The following is a 17,055-nucleotide window of genomic DNA, read 5'->3' on the forward strand; positions in this document are numbered from 1 at the left end:
AATTGTGATGTATCTACCACACCAAAGTATGCTGTAGAAATCGCATCCCATGTCACTTTCGCATTAGGGTAATAGATGAAGTTGCCGATCAGGAATGGATCCATGTTGTTTATTAGTCATCCTTTCACAATCGAATCTTCAATTTGCCATTATTGGTATGCAGGATCTATCAGTAAAGATTGAGAAATTTCAACATTAATATATCCCAATTTGTCCTTACTTGAAATATACATCTCAACAACTTGGGATCACAAGGCATGATTGGTGTCATCCAACTTGATGCCAATATTTGTCTGTTTGGTGTAGTTTTCTAGATCCTGATCAAGACTTTTGCCATTCGTGTAATCAAGCATTCTAAAATGGAAACAATTTCTCTATATTTCACCATTTCAGATGATTTTTCCATGGTTCTTGGTTCAAGATTATATCAGAGTAGGCATTTGAGTAGAAACTCTAGAATCCCTACTCTAATACCATGTTAAGAAGATGGAGTTTTGGGTGGAAATTTTCTCTATATTTCACACTCAAATGTTACAATGGTATGAAACTTATGTATAGGCTTATAACAAGATGAAGTACAATAAATCTAGACAATCTTTTAGATAGTAACTACCATTAAATAAATCTTTAATTGATATACATAAAAAATAATAAGATATTTACATCTACCACCAACCAACAAACAACCAACAACTCACTCTAACAACATTTAAAAGCAGAATCCATAATGTTCCCCAACCCAACTCCTCAAACTTTACTTATTTTTTGCATTTCCTACCCACCAAAATCCTATTTCTACACCTTATCCACACTTCACTTAGAGCAGCGATGACTCTAGCCTCTTATCTTGTAGAACGTTGAAATCAGTTATCATGACATCATAAGAAAATTTGATTTGGTATTTTCAGTCCCAAGAAATATTTTGCTATCTTCAGCTCTTGTCCACCATCCAAATACTCCATATCTCTCTACAACATTTTTTTTAGACCTCTGTGGATGATATTTGAAAGGAATAGTTTTGGTGGCGGCCAATTAATAAAACATGTCCATTACAGAAATATTATTGTGTTCGTGAAATTTGATTGTATGATGATTAAATTTTTATGTGACCCGTATAATAACTAGAAATGGCTTGGCTGGAAGACCTTGCAACGCCAACATCCTATCGATGTCACCAATTAATTAATTAATCAGCTAGTGCTCATGATTCTGTGTGTAAAATGTGATAATAACACATGTTTGAATTATGTAAAAAAGGAAACATGCACTTTTCATCTTCATTATTTTAGAGTTGGACCAATTTGATCCCCATTATTTTAGTAGAAACACATTTCATCCCTTTAGTTTCAATTTTTGACCAATTAGAGACAATTGACGCTTAATCACTCAATTCAACACAATTTGATATTTGATCACTTAATTTGGACGACGTGAAATGCGGGAGGGGCATGCACTATTAGCAAAGAGACCTAAGGGAGACAAAATTTATCAAACCCGACCCATTTCACCATCCCTACGATTCTATACACCCAACCTTTCAGCATATTTATTTATATTATTTTTAAATTTTATGGAATTTGGCTGATGAATTTTGAGGGTATAATGAATTTTATTTCCTCTGTATATTTTTTTACTAACAACGCATGTTGCTTGTGCTTTTTATTCAGTCTAAACAATTGCTCCAAATTGGTCAAAAAATAAAAACTTAAGAGGCGAAATATGTTTCCACTCAAACAATAGGGACCAAATTAGTCCAACTCCAAAATATTGAGGATGAAAGTTGCATTTTTCTTATGTGAAAACATGTTTCTGATAAAAAGTTCAAACAAAAAGAGTTGATTTTGGAAATTTTCCTTGTGTACGTTTTTATATTTCTTTCATTTGCTGTGACGTGAAAATCATGTTAATTGTATTTTTATCACCTTCGTGTGGCACAAAAGTTTTTTAGAATTGAACACATATATACTCTGTCTTGTTCCGTAATGAATATGATAGCAAACCTCTATCAGTCGCATTTCCATTTTGATATATATATATATATATATATATATATAGAAAAAAAGGAATAATATCAATATTAATATAATATTACTAAAATGATAAGAACACAACTCTTAAACTTTCGCATTTTTCAAGAAATGACAACAATAAGACTTTTTATTTATGACGTAGATGATTTAGCAAACAAGCCTTGACAAACGCAATAAATTACATAATAAAACATCAATTCTTAAATAATAAAATTACTATAACTGACTCTAATAAACTATTAAAATCTTGATTTGGCTGTTAAGCAATAGGCTTTGATGAAGCCGCAGCCTGGACCTGCATCTCACGCACAATTGCTGCTGCCAAGTGATCATAGCCTTCTCCCCAAGCATTCTTCATTTCCTCGCTCCATTTTTCTCCCGCAGCCTCTTGGATCGTTTTCAGCAATGCTTCTTTCACAACCTATATGCATGTCTCGCGTAAAATACACAATTTAATTTCTCTATTAATTTGCTTCGTCAAGAACTTGAATAGATTGAACCCTACATAAAAGTTACTTTTTTATGACTAAGGTTGGAATATCATAATCACATGCATATTCATATTAATTTTGTGCATTTCCTGAAATTCTAGAGATTAAAAAAAAAATACAGCCAGCAGCTTTAGAAGTAGTATTACCTCAAAATGGGGTTCAAGAACTCCTTTCTGGAGATGAACTGATCCCAACCACTTGAGAGTAGTATCGCCAACCGCCACTTCCCCCTTCTCTCGCAGCTGCACTACTGATTCGCAAGTCTAATGTTGTATATAACCTTGTCAGATTTCTACTTGACTACTAGAAGTGATAAACTATTACTGTAGTACTGCAAAGTGACTGTTATCTATTGCATGCATGACAATTTGCAGGAACTTGAGATCTAGCCTGCAACAATTGCAAGTGCTCTCGAGTGGAAATCTTCACCATTAACTTTTCTTATGCACTTCTGGACTGAATTATAAAAAAATTAAGAATAAATCTTATATACACTAATAATGCATACATGATTAATACGAATTGCTCTTCTGCTTTTCTAGTATCTCCAAGCATGACAACCTGACCGTTAATCTTGTACATATCCATCTTAATCCCTGCTCGATGCTTCTCTTTCAAATTATGCTGTTCAAAGATAGATATGTGTCTCAAAATAAATTATGAGAGTGTAATTGGTAGATCTTTTTTTTTTGGTCAGCTTTGGATCACTACAATTCTTTTTTTGGGTTAATGACCACCGAAAGGAACATGGGAAGGATGCTATATATACGAGATAATGGAAGTTTCTTTTCATAAAAATTGTTGTGAAGGACCAATAGGCAATAGCTCTTCAAAGGGGAACAAAAAGGGTAAATTACATGTAACCCCTTGTGGTTTCATCTGCTGCCACGTGATCCCCCTAATTTTTCAAAATGTCCACTCACCTCCCTATGATTTTATGTAAAGTAGAAATTTGATAGAAAACAGCTATGTAATGTCATTAATTGAAATACCAATAATACCCTTACTTAAATGTTAAATTATTCGACAGCTTAATCACCTTATATAAAAGTATAGGAAGATTATATGATAAATGTAAAAATCACAAAAGGGTAAAGTGGATATTTATACAAATCATAAAAGGGTTACATGGATATTAATATTTTATCACATGCACTTTTAAAGCATGTTTGGTATAAACGCTGTAACTGATTGTGCATTCTGTCCATTTTTCACTTTACATAAAATTATAGGGGGTTCTATGGCTATTTTAAAATTTTAGGAGGGTCATCTGGCATTTTGTAGAATTAAAGGGGGTAATAAGTTGTTTACCCAAAAGAAAAGAAACAAAGAAAGTATCACTCATTTCGTATAGTGGGCAAAAGTTTACGAAAATGAGAACATAAAAAAAAAAAGGACAAAATGCATTACGGTATCATACCAGCTTGAAAATTTTGGCAGCATGTGCCCTGAGCTGGGGATTGTTCTCTGGAATTTCATCCGTATCCCTTAGAAATGAGAACAAGTCCTTTGCCCTTGGTGCTTTCTCCATGATCCTTAAACCATATGGCCCCCAAAAAAAAAGGCCAGGGAGAATAAGTCAGAGAATTAAATACTGTGGAAGAATATCAACTCGTTAAACCATTAATTTTCTTGAGTGCTAGCTAGGTGGTGCAAGCAACATCTTCTGCATTAGGTACATATATGTTAAAAGATAAACAGTTTTTTTTTTTTCAGCATTTCAAAAGACAGTTAAAATAAATAAATGCGTAATGCAAAGCAAAGAAATTGGATGAAAACTGTTGGTGAATGTCTACTTACAGTGTAAATAAACGAAAACTGTGTCGAGGAACATCATGTTTCATCAGCTCCCAAGACTCCTTTACCAAAGCTTCTTGCTTCTCACTCAACACCATTTTTGCTCCTCTCCCTGATCTTTGCGCCGATTATATGGTAGCCCCTTCCCTCACTTTATATTGGCTTTTGAGCGGTAAGGCGGACATAGAATTTATAGGTGTAATATAGGCTAAAAAGTCTATTTGACCCTCAAACTTTAATAATTCTATACTTTTAATCCTCAAACTATTAGTTATATATTTTAACCCCTGAGCTATTGAAAACGTATATTTGTAGCCTTTCAATGATTTTCAATAATTCAGGGAGCCGCTCTAAGACTAATAGAAGGGCTATATACATATACGTGTTTTCAATAGTTCAAGAGTCCAAAATGCATAACCAATAATTAAAGGGTTAAAAAGTAAAAATGATTAAAGTTTGAGGGCCAAATAGACTTTTCTCCTATGATATTCAGGCGGATATACTGGATGAAATAGGCAAAAGACTTTTTGGTTGTATTGGAAGCTTCGTAGATAGAGGTAGTAAAATAGAAAAGGAAATCTGGCCAATCTTCATTTATATGCAGTCAAAAGATTACTTCCCGAAAGATTGTCAGTCAACATGGTATGTATTATTAGCCAGTGATTATCCGACCTTGACTTCTGTCAGGACAATATCAAGTCAAGATGCTAATTATAGACAAACAAATGCTCTAATTCCTTTATAATTCCATCGACTCACCAATGACAAAAATATTTGGTTTCTGCACCTAGTTATAAGCTAATGAGATTAGTTAACAGACATTGAGTGGACATTTGTTAAAAGATGTATTATGGAAGTTTTCCGTTTATAAAAATAAAGTTGATTCAAAAAGTAACTAAACATAAAGGGTACAATAGCTACGAATGTGTACATTCACACGATAAATTTTGGGTATACACCTTAGACTAATAGAAGGACTACAAATATACGTTTTCAATAATTCAGGGGCCAAAAATCTATAACTAATAGTTAAAGGGTTAAAAATATAAAATTATTGATGTTCGTGGGCCAATTAGACTTTTCACCTATAATACTCACACGGATATGCCAGGTGGACTTTTTGGTTGTTATGGGAAGCTTCCGAGGTAGAGATGATAAATAGAAGGAGGAAGCTTCGGCCAATTTTTATGGACACGCAGTGAGAAGATGGACTCGGGGCACGGACGGTTGCACCTGCAACCGTCCCAGGCGGTTTTCGTCATTATCAACTACGCGTAATTTTCTTTGTACATCGTGTAACTTTTTTTGCACATCGCGTAACTTTAGAGCAAATTTTTGTGGGTCTCACACATGGCGTGGAAATCAAGTTACAACTTATAATCTCAGCCGCATAAAATTTTGAGGCCAAATCCTGACCATTAACCGCTCAGGGACGGTTGCACCTGCCCCATTTCCGTGAGAAGATCCCTTCCAAAAGCTCTTCAGTCAACATGCTACGTATTATCAGCTAGTGATTATCCTACCTTGACTAGTGTTCATGATTATGTCAAGTCAAGGTGATAAATATTGGCAAACAACTTCTATAATTCCTTTATAATCCCATCGACTCGCAACTAACGAAAATATTTTGTTTCTTTAGTTAGTCATGAGATTATAAGATTTGTTAATATACGCTCCATGGAAATTTGTTAATAGAGGTCTTAAGTACATTTTTTTTTTTACGAAAATAAAGTTAATTCAAAAAGTATTTATATATAAGGGGTACAATAAATATGAATATGTGCATTCACATTACAAGTTATGTGTTTACATTTAGACTAATGGAAAGCAATAAATATATGTTTTCAATATTTTAGGGGTCAAAAATATATAACTAATAGTTAAAGGGTTTAAAGTATAAAATTATTAAAGTTTGAGGACCACATAGACTTTTCTCCTACAATATTCACACGGATACGCCAGATGGAGTAGGCAAAAGACATTCCGGTCATTTTGGGATCTAGATATAGATATGCCGGAATGCCGGATGGAGCAGGCCATAGATGTAGATGTAGATATGCCAGACACGGATATGCCAGATGGAGTAGGCAATATAAGGACATAGATATGCCAGATGGAGTAGGCAATAGATATAGGGCAGCTGTACTAATAGATAGTAAAATAGAAGAGAAGAAGAAAACTCCGGCTAATTGTCATTGATATGCAGTCAAAACAGACCATCAACATTCTACGTGTTATCAGCTAGCAATCATCTGACCTTGACTAGTGTTCATGACTGTGTCAAGTCAAGATGTTAATTATTGGCAAACAAATTCTATAATTCCTTTATAATTCCATCGACTCACTGATGAAAATATTAGGTTTCTCTCCTTAGTTATAAGATTATAAGATTAGTTAACAGACATTTAGTGGACATTTGTTAAAAGAGGTTTTAAGTGCATCTTTTTTTAACAAAAACATTAGTTAATTCGAAAAGTATCTAAATATAAGAGGTACAGTGGATATGAATATATACTTTCACATGATAAGTTATGTGTATAATTTAGATATATTAACGAGCGCTCACTCACTAATATTCTTTTAAAAAAAATTAAAGATTATATATCAGTCACTTTTCTTGTGTTTCAAACTGAACTGAGTTATCTAATTTTCCTATGTTAGAAAACAAAAACAAGTTGCATTTTACTTCATGCAATAAAGAAAAATCTAGATCATGTGCTAAGTGGCTAGTTTGGCTTGGCAAGAGCAGCAAGCTAGCTACACGCTACGTTTAACCATGAAAAGGAAAGGATCGGACCTGCAACTATAGAGAACAATTAACGGTCAAGATCGGTGCACTGAGTCGTTACTCGATAAATGCATAACGCCATTACACAAACAATCGCACCAATCCCCGCTCTAGAAGGAAAACGTGCGAAGACTGCAAACTACTTTTCCACTAAAAGATATCTACGCATGACGACTAAGGGTCTGTTTGCTAATATATAAAAGTGCTGAAATTGAATCTTTTTAGATATTCAGATATTTTGAGTGATTGATAATGAAAATTCATCTGCTGAACTTGTTAAGTAGTGTTGAACTTGTGTGTATTTTTTTTCAGCTAACTGAATGCTTAATTCTGATAAGAATCAATTAAATTACTTCAACTACCTTATCTTATCTACCAAATCTACCCTTGTTTATTAATTATGTTCAAAATTCTTGTATAATTAAACAACTTCATATTCTCCATCTAATGATTTTCTATTTCTCTTTTCTCCCTTTTGAATGATTTTCACTTTTTCTCCATACTCCTCATACAATATAATTCATCTTTTATATTAATTTGATTTAAAAATAAATATTGTCATTTTCATACCTAACATTTTTAGCTAATTAAATCATATGTTCTATTTCTTTTTTGGATGAAAAGATATAAGGGCAAAATTATCAAATTTAACTTATTAAGCATTCAGTCATAAATGTTTATCAAACAGTACAAATAGATTTAGCATTAAAATTCAGACATTCATATATTTCTTTTCAGTGCTTAAAATTTAGTAAATTAATTGTTTCAGTATTCAAATTTCAAAATTCAGATTTAGTTTTATCAAACAGAACCTAAGAGAGACAGCTCCTTCTACATTGGAGCTCTTTTAGTATGCATTTAATAAAATTGAAATTTGAAATATGGATTCATTAAATTATTAAGTATTAAATCAAATACAATTGAGTATATATCACATTCAGTGATAAGTGAATAGTTTATCATTTATTTTTAAGAACAAGTTTTACCTAAAAAATTCAGTGACACTTAATTAATTTAGATATTCAATTTTTAGTTACTAAACGCGTCTAAATATATTAAAATCTGAATACATTAAGTTTCAATGCTAAATTGCGTTATCAAACAGGGCTTTAGTCGCTTTAGCACAATTTTAGAGGTTATTTTATATTATTTTCAACAAGAACATAAGATCATAATCAATCAAGATTCAATTAATAAAATTATTCAATAAGATATTTGATATTTTTTTACCAATATATCCTATTACTTTTATATTGCATGAGTATCTCTAAGTGTGTGCTTTTTGATGATTCATTATACAAGAATTATTTGGATCCCTTTATTGTCTTCTTTAAGCGCATCCGTATCAAACACAAGAGATAGGTTTTGATACTCGTATCTTTTTGGATCCTTGAATGTTATGATTTTCTTATTCATTTAAATACCTTTAAGTCCATTTCATGCACCTCTTTTAACATAGAAATTATGAGAAGAATACCATTTTGACAGTAATAATTGCAAGGAGCATAAGAAATATTAGAGGAAGTGGCTCTAACAAGTGTCATGGAGGATCAATAACCTAGTAACCATATCAACATAACAAATGTCCCGGATAGAAAAAAAAAAAGGTGAATATTTCCATATTAAATTGTAACCGGATGAAGTGGAAGTTTTTCAGATTCCAAAATAGATTGCTTCCAAATGGTGGTATATGTATCTATTTATTTATTCACATTATAACCAAAGTAAATTTTATATACACTATCACGAAATTCAAAATTTGCACATGTATTATATATTTAATGGTGATAATGTATACACTGACAGTATATATAAGATTAATCCAACTAACCATTGCAAAAGTTTCCGTAAAATATATTATAGGGAAAAACACAAGAAACTTCCCTCATAGTTTGAGGTTTGACTTTTCTTTTTCCCCCTCTTTTGTCCATTGTTTGAAAATGAAGCTTTTATGTCTCTCACAAAATTGTGATTTGGTTCCAAACTCTAATTTCGATTACATTTTGGCCCCAAATTGTGGCTTACGCGTGACTAGCAAAAAAGGTCAGCCCTTGATTTGACTCATGATCTAGATGACTTAACCCAATTTACCCAATTCTCACGTTTAGTTCGAAAACGGTAAATTACTTAATTTGAATGGAGAAAGTTATGTGTTTGGCACGTAGTCGTTAAGCAAAAAAAATTTCTCAGTCAAAATCAACGGCTACGTCAATCTTTTTCGTCTAAATTGAATATTTTACCGTTTTTTGACTAAATGTGGTTCAAAATAATTAATTTATGTACTAAACGTGATGCGTCTAAAAATTTGAGAACGAAATATGCCCCTAACTCAAAGTTTAAGGATGAAAAATGGATTTTTTTCTTTTCTTTCCTGTGATAATTTTCACCCACTGTTCCTTGACAAATTCTAATGTTAACAAAGTTTCCAATTCGACTACCAAACCCTCCATTTTCCTCGTAATATTTGGAGTCTCTCTTTAAAAGAAAATTAAAAGAAAAAAAAGCATACGCAATACATGAAGCAATTTTTAGATATTTATCATTTACAGACTAATTTATTGACTACTTGAGATTAAAAAAATGGAAGAGACAAATTGAAAGGACCCACCAATTACCCCTTCTCATCATTAAAAATAGACGGAAATCTACAGCCTGACTATTACAGGACGAGCAGTTTCAAAGAACCCAAAACCCGCGTGCGTTCCTTGCTACAGCCAAATGCCGCCCTTGCCAATCCTTTTCCTTTATATTGCGATCCTCCCACAATGAAAAGCTCACTACACTTGGTGACTTTGCCAGCAATAGGCTCACATTTGTCTGTCCCTCTCTCTTCTGCGAGGAAAGATGGACTTGTTTGGTGCAAAGGTTCAAGAGCTGATGGAGTTTGGAAGACCGTTAATTGAGGCACCAGTTGTATCAGTAACATTCACCGTATTGGCTTTATTGGCTGGGACTTTGTGGTACTTCTATAGACCTTACTGGGCTGTCAGGAAAGTACCTGGTCCTCCATCTCTGCCCCTATTAGGACACCTTCCCTTGCTTGCTACATATGGCCCTGACGTTTTTGCTGTTCTTGCCAAAACCTATGGTCCTGTATTCAGGTCAGTCGTTCTCTTATTCTGTTCATTTATCACCAAACTATAGAAAGAAAAAAAATACTGCCATTTGTTACAAAGAGTAAATCATTAGGCAGCTTCTACCTTTGTTTCTTGCATCTCGCAATTCTGCAGCTACTAACATAGTTGTGCTCTTTGAGCTGAAAATTTTCATGGCTTTGACGGTTGACTTTTGCAAGAATGTTTCTTTTCCCATTTTGCTGATGTTAAATCTTGACATCTTAATCACCATCTTGTCTGTCGACGCTTGTGCTGACCCCTTTCACTTCTAAACGCATAGGATTTAGGTCCACTTGCTTGCTTGCTTCAAGAGAATGAGGTCACTAAAGTAATTACGTGGCTGACTAAAAAATCTGATTATAAGTGTTTTGTTTTACTGAGTTTGTCAATTGCATCTCTTCTAGTGGGGTAAAAAGAGTTTGATCTCTGCTGAAGAAATTGCGGTTACTGTTAACTCTTTTCCTCAGTGGTAACTCCACCTCAGTATATCATGTCGGCTCCACGAAAGATGACATAATTCATAGTCCCTGTACTCAATCAGCCTGTTTGGTTGTACAAAAGTTTTTCTCATCCTGAGAGGTAAAGGGACGAGTGCAATAGAGTTGTTGTGAATGAATCTGAAGATTGTCCAAATTTCGACTTCAAATTTTTGTACACGTTGAACTTCACATGATATGAGTCACAAGGATTTTAGAACAACATAGAACTGCAGTTGGTCCGAAAAGTAATAGTGTGTTTTGTATTCAATCAAGATTTTTTACCCTGGATCTGTTATTCTTATTCTGAGTGTAACAGTAGCTATCCTTGGCCTTGCTGATGCTACAGAATTGTCTTGAAGTAAATTGATCCATTGGTGCTGGAAAGCTCTTTAACTACTTTCGAGAAACAATTTCATGTTCATCTCCTGCGTGCTTGCCTCATAATACTTTCAATTGCAGGTTTCACATGGGCAGACAGCCTCTGGTAATTGTGGCTGATCCAGAACTTTGCAGAGAAGTTGGGATCAAGAAATTCAAAGACATCTCCAACAGAAGCATTCCATCTCCTATAGCAGCATCTCCCCTGCATCAGAAGGGTCTCTTCTTCACCAGGTATTGCAATGACTATGACTGTAATATGTTAATTTCTTGCCTCCCCGATCCAAATATAACTAATCTAGTATAAAAAGCAACAAATAGACTTGGATTGTCGTCATTAAATCTGTATACTACTTGCAATGATGCTAAACTCCTGGGTAACTAAAAGCAAGATGGCAACCGACTGCAAAATATGTAATAATAAGAAGATAAACTTGGCATTGGATGTCTCAGTGAGATAGGAACTAAGTTGTCGCAATTAATCAAGATTAGGTTTCATGAAATTTAATGAATCATAAAAGACATGTCACTTGCAACCTTTACAGGGATGCAAGGTGGTCAACAATGCGAAATACCATACTGTCGGTGTATCAGCCATCTCACCTTGCCAAGCTGATACCAACAATGCAATCATTTATAGAAGCTGCAACTGAAAATCTTGAATCGCAAGGAGACGTGACTTTCTCTGAACTCTCCCTGAAATTGGCTACAGATGTTATTGGACAAGCTGCTTTTGGAGTAGACTTTGGTCTCTCCAAGCCCAAAGCAGGCAATGAATCTGCCAATAGAATGAGCCACCAGCAAAATGATAATGAAGTCCAAGACTTTATCAATCAACACATATATTCTACAACACAGCTTAAGATGGACTTGTCTGGATCCTTTTCAATCATATTCGGGCTGCTTGTTCCCATACTACAAGAGCCATTCCGCCAGATTCTTAAAAGGATACCTGGAACTATGGACAGAAAAGTAGACCAAGCCAACCAGAATTTGACTCGCCGGCTTGATGGAATTGTGGCTAAGAGAATGAAAGAAAAGAGCCTTGACTCAAAGGACTTTTTGTCGCTCATATTGCGTGCAAGGGAGTCAGAGAAAACATCAAGGAACTTCTTTACACCAGACTATATCAGTGCTGTAACTTATGAACATTTACTTGCTGGTTCAGCAACCACATCATTTACATTATCGACTATTATCTATTTGGTGGCTGGACATCCAGAAGTTGAGAAGAAATTGCTGAAAGAGATTGATGAGTTTGGTCCTCGTGATCAGATGCCTACTGCCCATGATCTTCAACACAATTTTCCATATCTTGATCAGGTGACTTTGCCTGCCGCTCCCATTTTCACCAGAACTTTTAGTGGAAAAATTCATCAACAAATTCATACACATATTCATAACTTAACGAGGATCTTGGATTTTAGTAGGATTTCTATTGTGCTCGACAATCTAATCAAAATTGCAACTTCTTATTTGTCAAAACTTGATTCGTCTTCCCTAACTGATGAAACCTGTGATGTTCAAGATCTCTTATGAATGATGTAATAAAGGATTTTATCTCATTCTTCTTTTAATTCTTTGACTCCAGGTGATCAAAGAGGCAATGAGGTTCTATACAGTTTCCCCCTTAGTTGCAAGAGAAACATCAGCAGAAGTAAAGATTGGAGGTTATATCCTTCCAAAGGTTGGTTTTACTTTTCTATCTCGCAAGGATTATGCTTATAAGCTATCGCACTTATTTTAGAGAAGGAATGGTTTAATTTCAACAATACTCCTCTAGGGCATCTTTGATGGTCAGGAAAGGCATATTCAGTTGAGTAACTTTGAGTTCAATCAGTTTTATAAAGTTAAAATTCTTTAAGATGTAAAGAAGCTGATGAAAAGTAGTGAACGCATTGCAAGAAATTCTGAAATGGTGAAATAGGAACTAGTGCATTATTTATTGCATAGTAGTTGTATTAGATCACTGATAATCGGTAAATGGTTTAGAAGTATCATCTTAAGATAATGTCCTCTGCCACAGGGTGGCTTCATTTTTGTAGTTAATTGTGATAGATTTCCAATGGACGAAGCCCAAAAACATGGTAACAGTACTTCTTTTTTAATGCCATGGAATTGCTTGGTCGTAAGCTGGAGGATACTCAAGAAGATGAAATTGTATCATCAATTTTCATTGGAAATCTTTTTCTGTTATCATCCTTTCTTTGTTTTTAGTAAGCGATGTCCTGATTTATCTCATAATATGCATATGCAGGGTACATGGGTTTGGCTGGCTCTTGGAGTTCTTGCTAAAGATCCAAAAAATTTTTCAGAACCAGACAAGTTCAAACCTGAGAGATTTGATCCAGACTGTGAAGAACAGAAGCAAAGGCATCCTTATGCAAATAGTCCCTTTGGAATAGGGCCACGAGCATGCATAGGTCAGAAATTCTCCATACAAGAACTTAAACTTTCGATGATTCATCTGTACAGGAAGTATATATTTCGTCATTCTTCAGACATGGAAAAACCTTTGGAACTTGACTATGGCATAGTACTGAACTTTAAGCATGGTGTCAGGGTAAGAGCTATCAAACGTACTTGAATGACAATAAACAAAGGAACAAGAAAAGAAAGAAAATCAGCTTGGTGATCGTTCCATATAATGGTGAATTTGATTTCCCAATGTTACAATGATGAATGAGCCATTCTACGAAATGCATTCCATGCAGCAGATGATCTTATTATGTACCTAGTTGGTTCCAGAGCAGATGTTCATGTGATGGACCAAACACAGCTATGATCCTGCCATCTTCTACAGGCAGGGTGGTAGCAGTCTGGTAGATGAGTAATTTGGGAAAGTTGTGCTTTGGGGTCTTGCAAGGCTTTTAAGTCTACTTTGTTCAATTATTCCACAGATCTCTACTAAATATGCCACATTAGGGCTTTGTTTTGCTCCTGTTGTTTGCACTCTTAGCTTCCATCATACAGGTTAGTGATTGCCATACAAGCACGACTGCCGATCAGCAATAACAAAAAAAGGATACTACCCTTTTTTTTATGCTTCTCTTTTTTTGAGGTTTTGGAAGGGGCAAGGTTTCAACTAAGGAATAACAGCGAAAGAACCACTAACCAGTCACTAGATATGTATTAGCTAAACCGAAACTCATCCCAAATGCAATCATCGCATGAGATCATCAATTGTTCTGAACAACTGAGTGCCATAACGAAGTTATCGTCTCCAAAATCACAACTTACATGATATCAAGAACCAAAGATCACAGACGTCCTAGTACTTCAACAAGGGGTTTTGGCACATCAGAAAAAAAAATTAGAGCATTTGGATATATAACAACAAGCTGTTGTAAACTACTTGCAACAAATTTGATGGTTGAAGAACCTTAGCCTTGTAAACTACTTGCAACAAATTTGATGGTTGAAGATCCTTAGCCTTCCCATCCTACTGATAAAAGCAATTATCCCTGATGGTTGAAGAACCTTAGCCTTCCCTTCCCCTACTGATAAAAGCAACTATCCCTTTCTGTCAAGTTCATTGAGAATTTCTCCATCCTAGTAGGCAGGCACAGAGGCCTAGAAAAGTGGACTGAAGATGGATCAGACCCATTGCTGCTTTTGGAATCACCATTGGAGAATGCTGATGATTTCTTGAGAAATTGAAATTCATCCATGGACTGCCTTAGAATCCTTTGATTTCTCCGTTTAGCTTTAGTTGATTCAGTCAGGTTCATGTAGCTAGGCCTACTGTTATTCCTGTCCTCTGTCCTGTCTGACGTCAAAGGAGTAGTTCCAGATATAGGAGTTGTTGATGTGCATATTGAAGATGAAGCTGAGCTCTCATCGTATCTAAATTCAGAACTCGGGCTCGAGGATGAGCGAGTAGCTAATCCAACTAAAGGAGGTTTTGCTGATACCCTAGTAGTGACATTGTTCCTCTTTACCTTCACTGAGCCAGGTTCAGATGACCTTGATCTGTTGTTACCCTTGGAAGAATCCAAACAGGTCTTTGAATGTGGAGTCTTTTCAGCAATATCGTTGTTGGCTTCTTCCATCAGTCTGTTTTCCCATGGTTTTGCTGCCATCCAACGTTCCAACCAACTCCATCCCCAGCTATTCTTGTCAAGTTCATGACTTTTAAGGGAGGGGACCGAGACATTTGTTCGGGAATCAAAATTTTGGCTAAATTTGCACTGCAAGGAAAGTTGAAGGATTATCCATTTTCCTCCTTGTTAGGCAGATTAAACAAATTACGAAGTAATATTTGAAACTGTAAGCACCTTCTGGGCAATAGAGTAAGCAAGTGCTCTCTCTCTCTTGAACAATCCCTCTTGCCTCATTTGTATCTTTGTCGTAACCTCTTCTAGTGTTCCCCTACTATCGCACCATCCGTCCTGAAATTCACAAAGAATCAGAAAACTACTTCAGTTAATTAAATTAAATTACATAAACACCCCAAAGTAATAAAAGAGGCATCACCAGATATACTCAAATAACAGCAATAAGGGAAATCTACCTCTGCTTCTTTCAAACGATCAGCTTTGCTGCGATGCTCATCTAGTATTTTCTGCACAGCCTGTCCCTCTATGGACATTCTTACACGGCGAGCCCTAACCCGTGCCTGTACCCTGACCAGGGCCTGCATGCACCTAAGGGTTACAGCAGCTTGCTTTCTCACCTGCCGGCCACGGACTAAAGCTTGGAGCCTCACCAGTCCTTTCAAGGCCCTCAAGGCTCTCCTTGCCTAAAATCATAATTCAACACCACTTTCAGATCCGACACCAAATTAGATGAATTCAACTAATATCCTCATCTACTGTTTTGAATCAAGACATGGCCACTCCAATGAATTAATGCATAAAGTTCATACGACTAACACATAATGTATATGTATTAAGTTGGATAAACTTCTACAACCTCTTATCAATAACCCACACAAATATTATTACAAGCACTTGATAAAACAGATAACAGGCCATAATTAACCAATTAAAATGATAGGAAACGTTAGCAGAGTTCAAGGAATGCCTAAGATTAAATTGCTGCATTTTTTTCATCTTGCGACCACTGCTGCTAGATAGGCAAAATCAGAGAGAGGGAGAGAGAGATGGATTACCAAAAATCCACGAAAGGCAGTTTGGATTCTGATTGCAGCCCATTCTTGCCTAACAACCCTGAAATCTTTTGGAGGAGCTCTAACAACAGTAGCTACAGCAGCTGTGAAAGCATCATTATTCACTGATGAAGAATCCGAGGCTTCTGATCCACCACTGTTCCTACGATGCCCTTTGAATCCTTTCCATGATGAGGACCCACCCAGATCCCCTGATGAACTCCTCCATAGCCTCCATTTCTTGCCTTTTCCCCCCAACTTTTCCTACATAAAAAGCCCATGCAAAAAGCAAGCAAAAGACATTTAAGACCAACTCACAGCACATATACAGAAAAAAGATCAAATTTTTGTGAAATCCTTCGAGCTAAAAGCAGAAAGCAAAATTGAATCTTTTTAAAAAATTTGAGCTTACATAGTCATCTTTTTCTGGTTTCTTGAATCCTATTAAAGCTTTTACCCATTTTCCTGAAGCACCCATCTGGGCTAAGCTCTTGATCTACCAGATTTCAGCTCCAAAAACAGCTCAAAGATCAATCTTCCCTCAGATGAAGGAAAAAAATATAAGCAAAAGGGATGACGCAAAGGATGAAGAAATAGCAGCTTCCCACCAGATTAAAGCAAAGCAGCTAAAGCTAAATTTTTAGCTAAGAAGAGAAATTTTAAGAATAAAAAAAGAGGGCATTTATGTAACTGAAAAAAAAAAAATAGACAAGCCCACAATCAGGCAGAGAGAGATATAGGCAGAGCTTTAATAGGGCATAAATAAATTACTGCGTGTTTTCGTGGGTGAGTGGCATGTGTGTTTTGTGTGTTGAGGAGGGGAGTGGGGTGGGGAAGTACAGCTATTGGTCCTGGTGGTGGTGGTG

At 35.5% G+C, this 17,055-nt stretch overlaps 3 protein-coding genes across 3 annotated transcripts; 1 reads left to right on the plus strand and 2 right to left on the minus strand.

Moving 5' to 3' along the window:
* Positions 1-2,139: 2,139 nt before the first annotated feature.
* On the minus strand, positions 2,140-4,474 carry LOC113762177 (non-symbiotic hemoglobin 2-like). Its single transcript, XM_027305491.1, has 4 exons — positions 4,322-4,474; positions 3,942-4,056; positions 2,668-2,784; positions 2,140-2,451 (listed from the first exon to the last, which is right to left on the minus strand). Exons 1-4 carry the CDS (start codon positions 4,414-4,416, stop codon positions 2,290-2,292), a joined length of 489 nt encoding a protein of 162 aa, XP_027161292.1. The 5' UTR covers positions 4,417-4,474; the 3' UTR covers positions 2,140-2,289.
* A 5,359-nt stretch (positions 4,475-9,833) lies between these two features.
* On the plus strand, positions 9,834-14,121 carry LOC113762468 (cytochrome P450 711A1-like). The gene is made up of 5 exons (XM_027305930.1): positions 9,834-10,207; positions 11,161-11,313; positions 11,625-12,402; positions 12,671-12,766; positions 13,337-14,121. The coding sequence occupies exons 1-5, from the start codon at positions 9,951-9,953 to the stop codon at positions 13,664-13,666; spliced, it is 1,614 nt and encodes a 537-aa protein (XP_027161731.1). The 5' UTR covers positions 9,834-9,950; the 3' UTR covers positions 13,667-14,121.
* A 63-nt stretch (positions 14,122-14,184) lies between these two features.
* LOC113762756 (protein IQ-DOMAIN 1-like) lies at positions 14,185-16,968 on the minus strand. Its single transcript, XM_027306338.1, has 5 exons — positions 16,602-16,968; positions 16,193-16,453; positions 15,593-15,820; positions 15,357-15,470; positions 14,185-15,269 (listed from the first exon to the last, which is right to left on the minus strand). Exons 1-5 carry the CDS (start codon positions 16,665-16,667, stop codon positions 14,577-14,579), a joined length of 1,362 nt encoding a protein of 453 aa, XP_027162139.1. The 5' UTR covers positions 16,668-16,968; the 3' UTR covers positions 14,185-14,576.
* Between the last annotated feature and the right edge of the window lie 87 nt (positions 16,969-17,055).

This window comes from Coffea eugenioides, chromosome 2, assembly GCF_003713205.1.
Source record: "Coffea eugenioides isolate CCC68of chromosome 2, Ceug_1.0, whole genome shotgun sequence".
Lineage (NCBI taxonomy): Eukaryota > Viridiplantae > Streptophyta > Magnoliopsida > Gentianales > Rubiaceae > Coffea > Coffea eugenioides.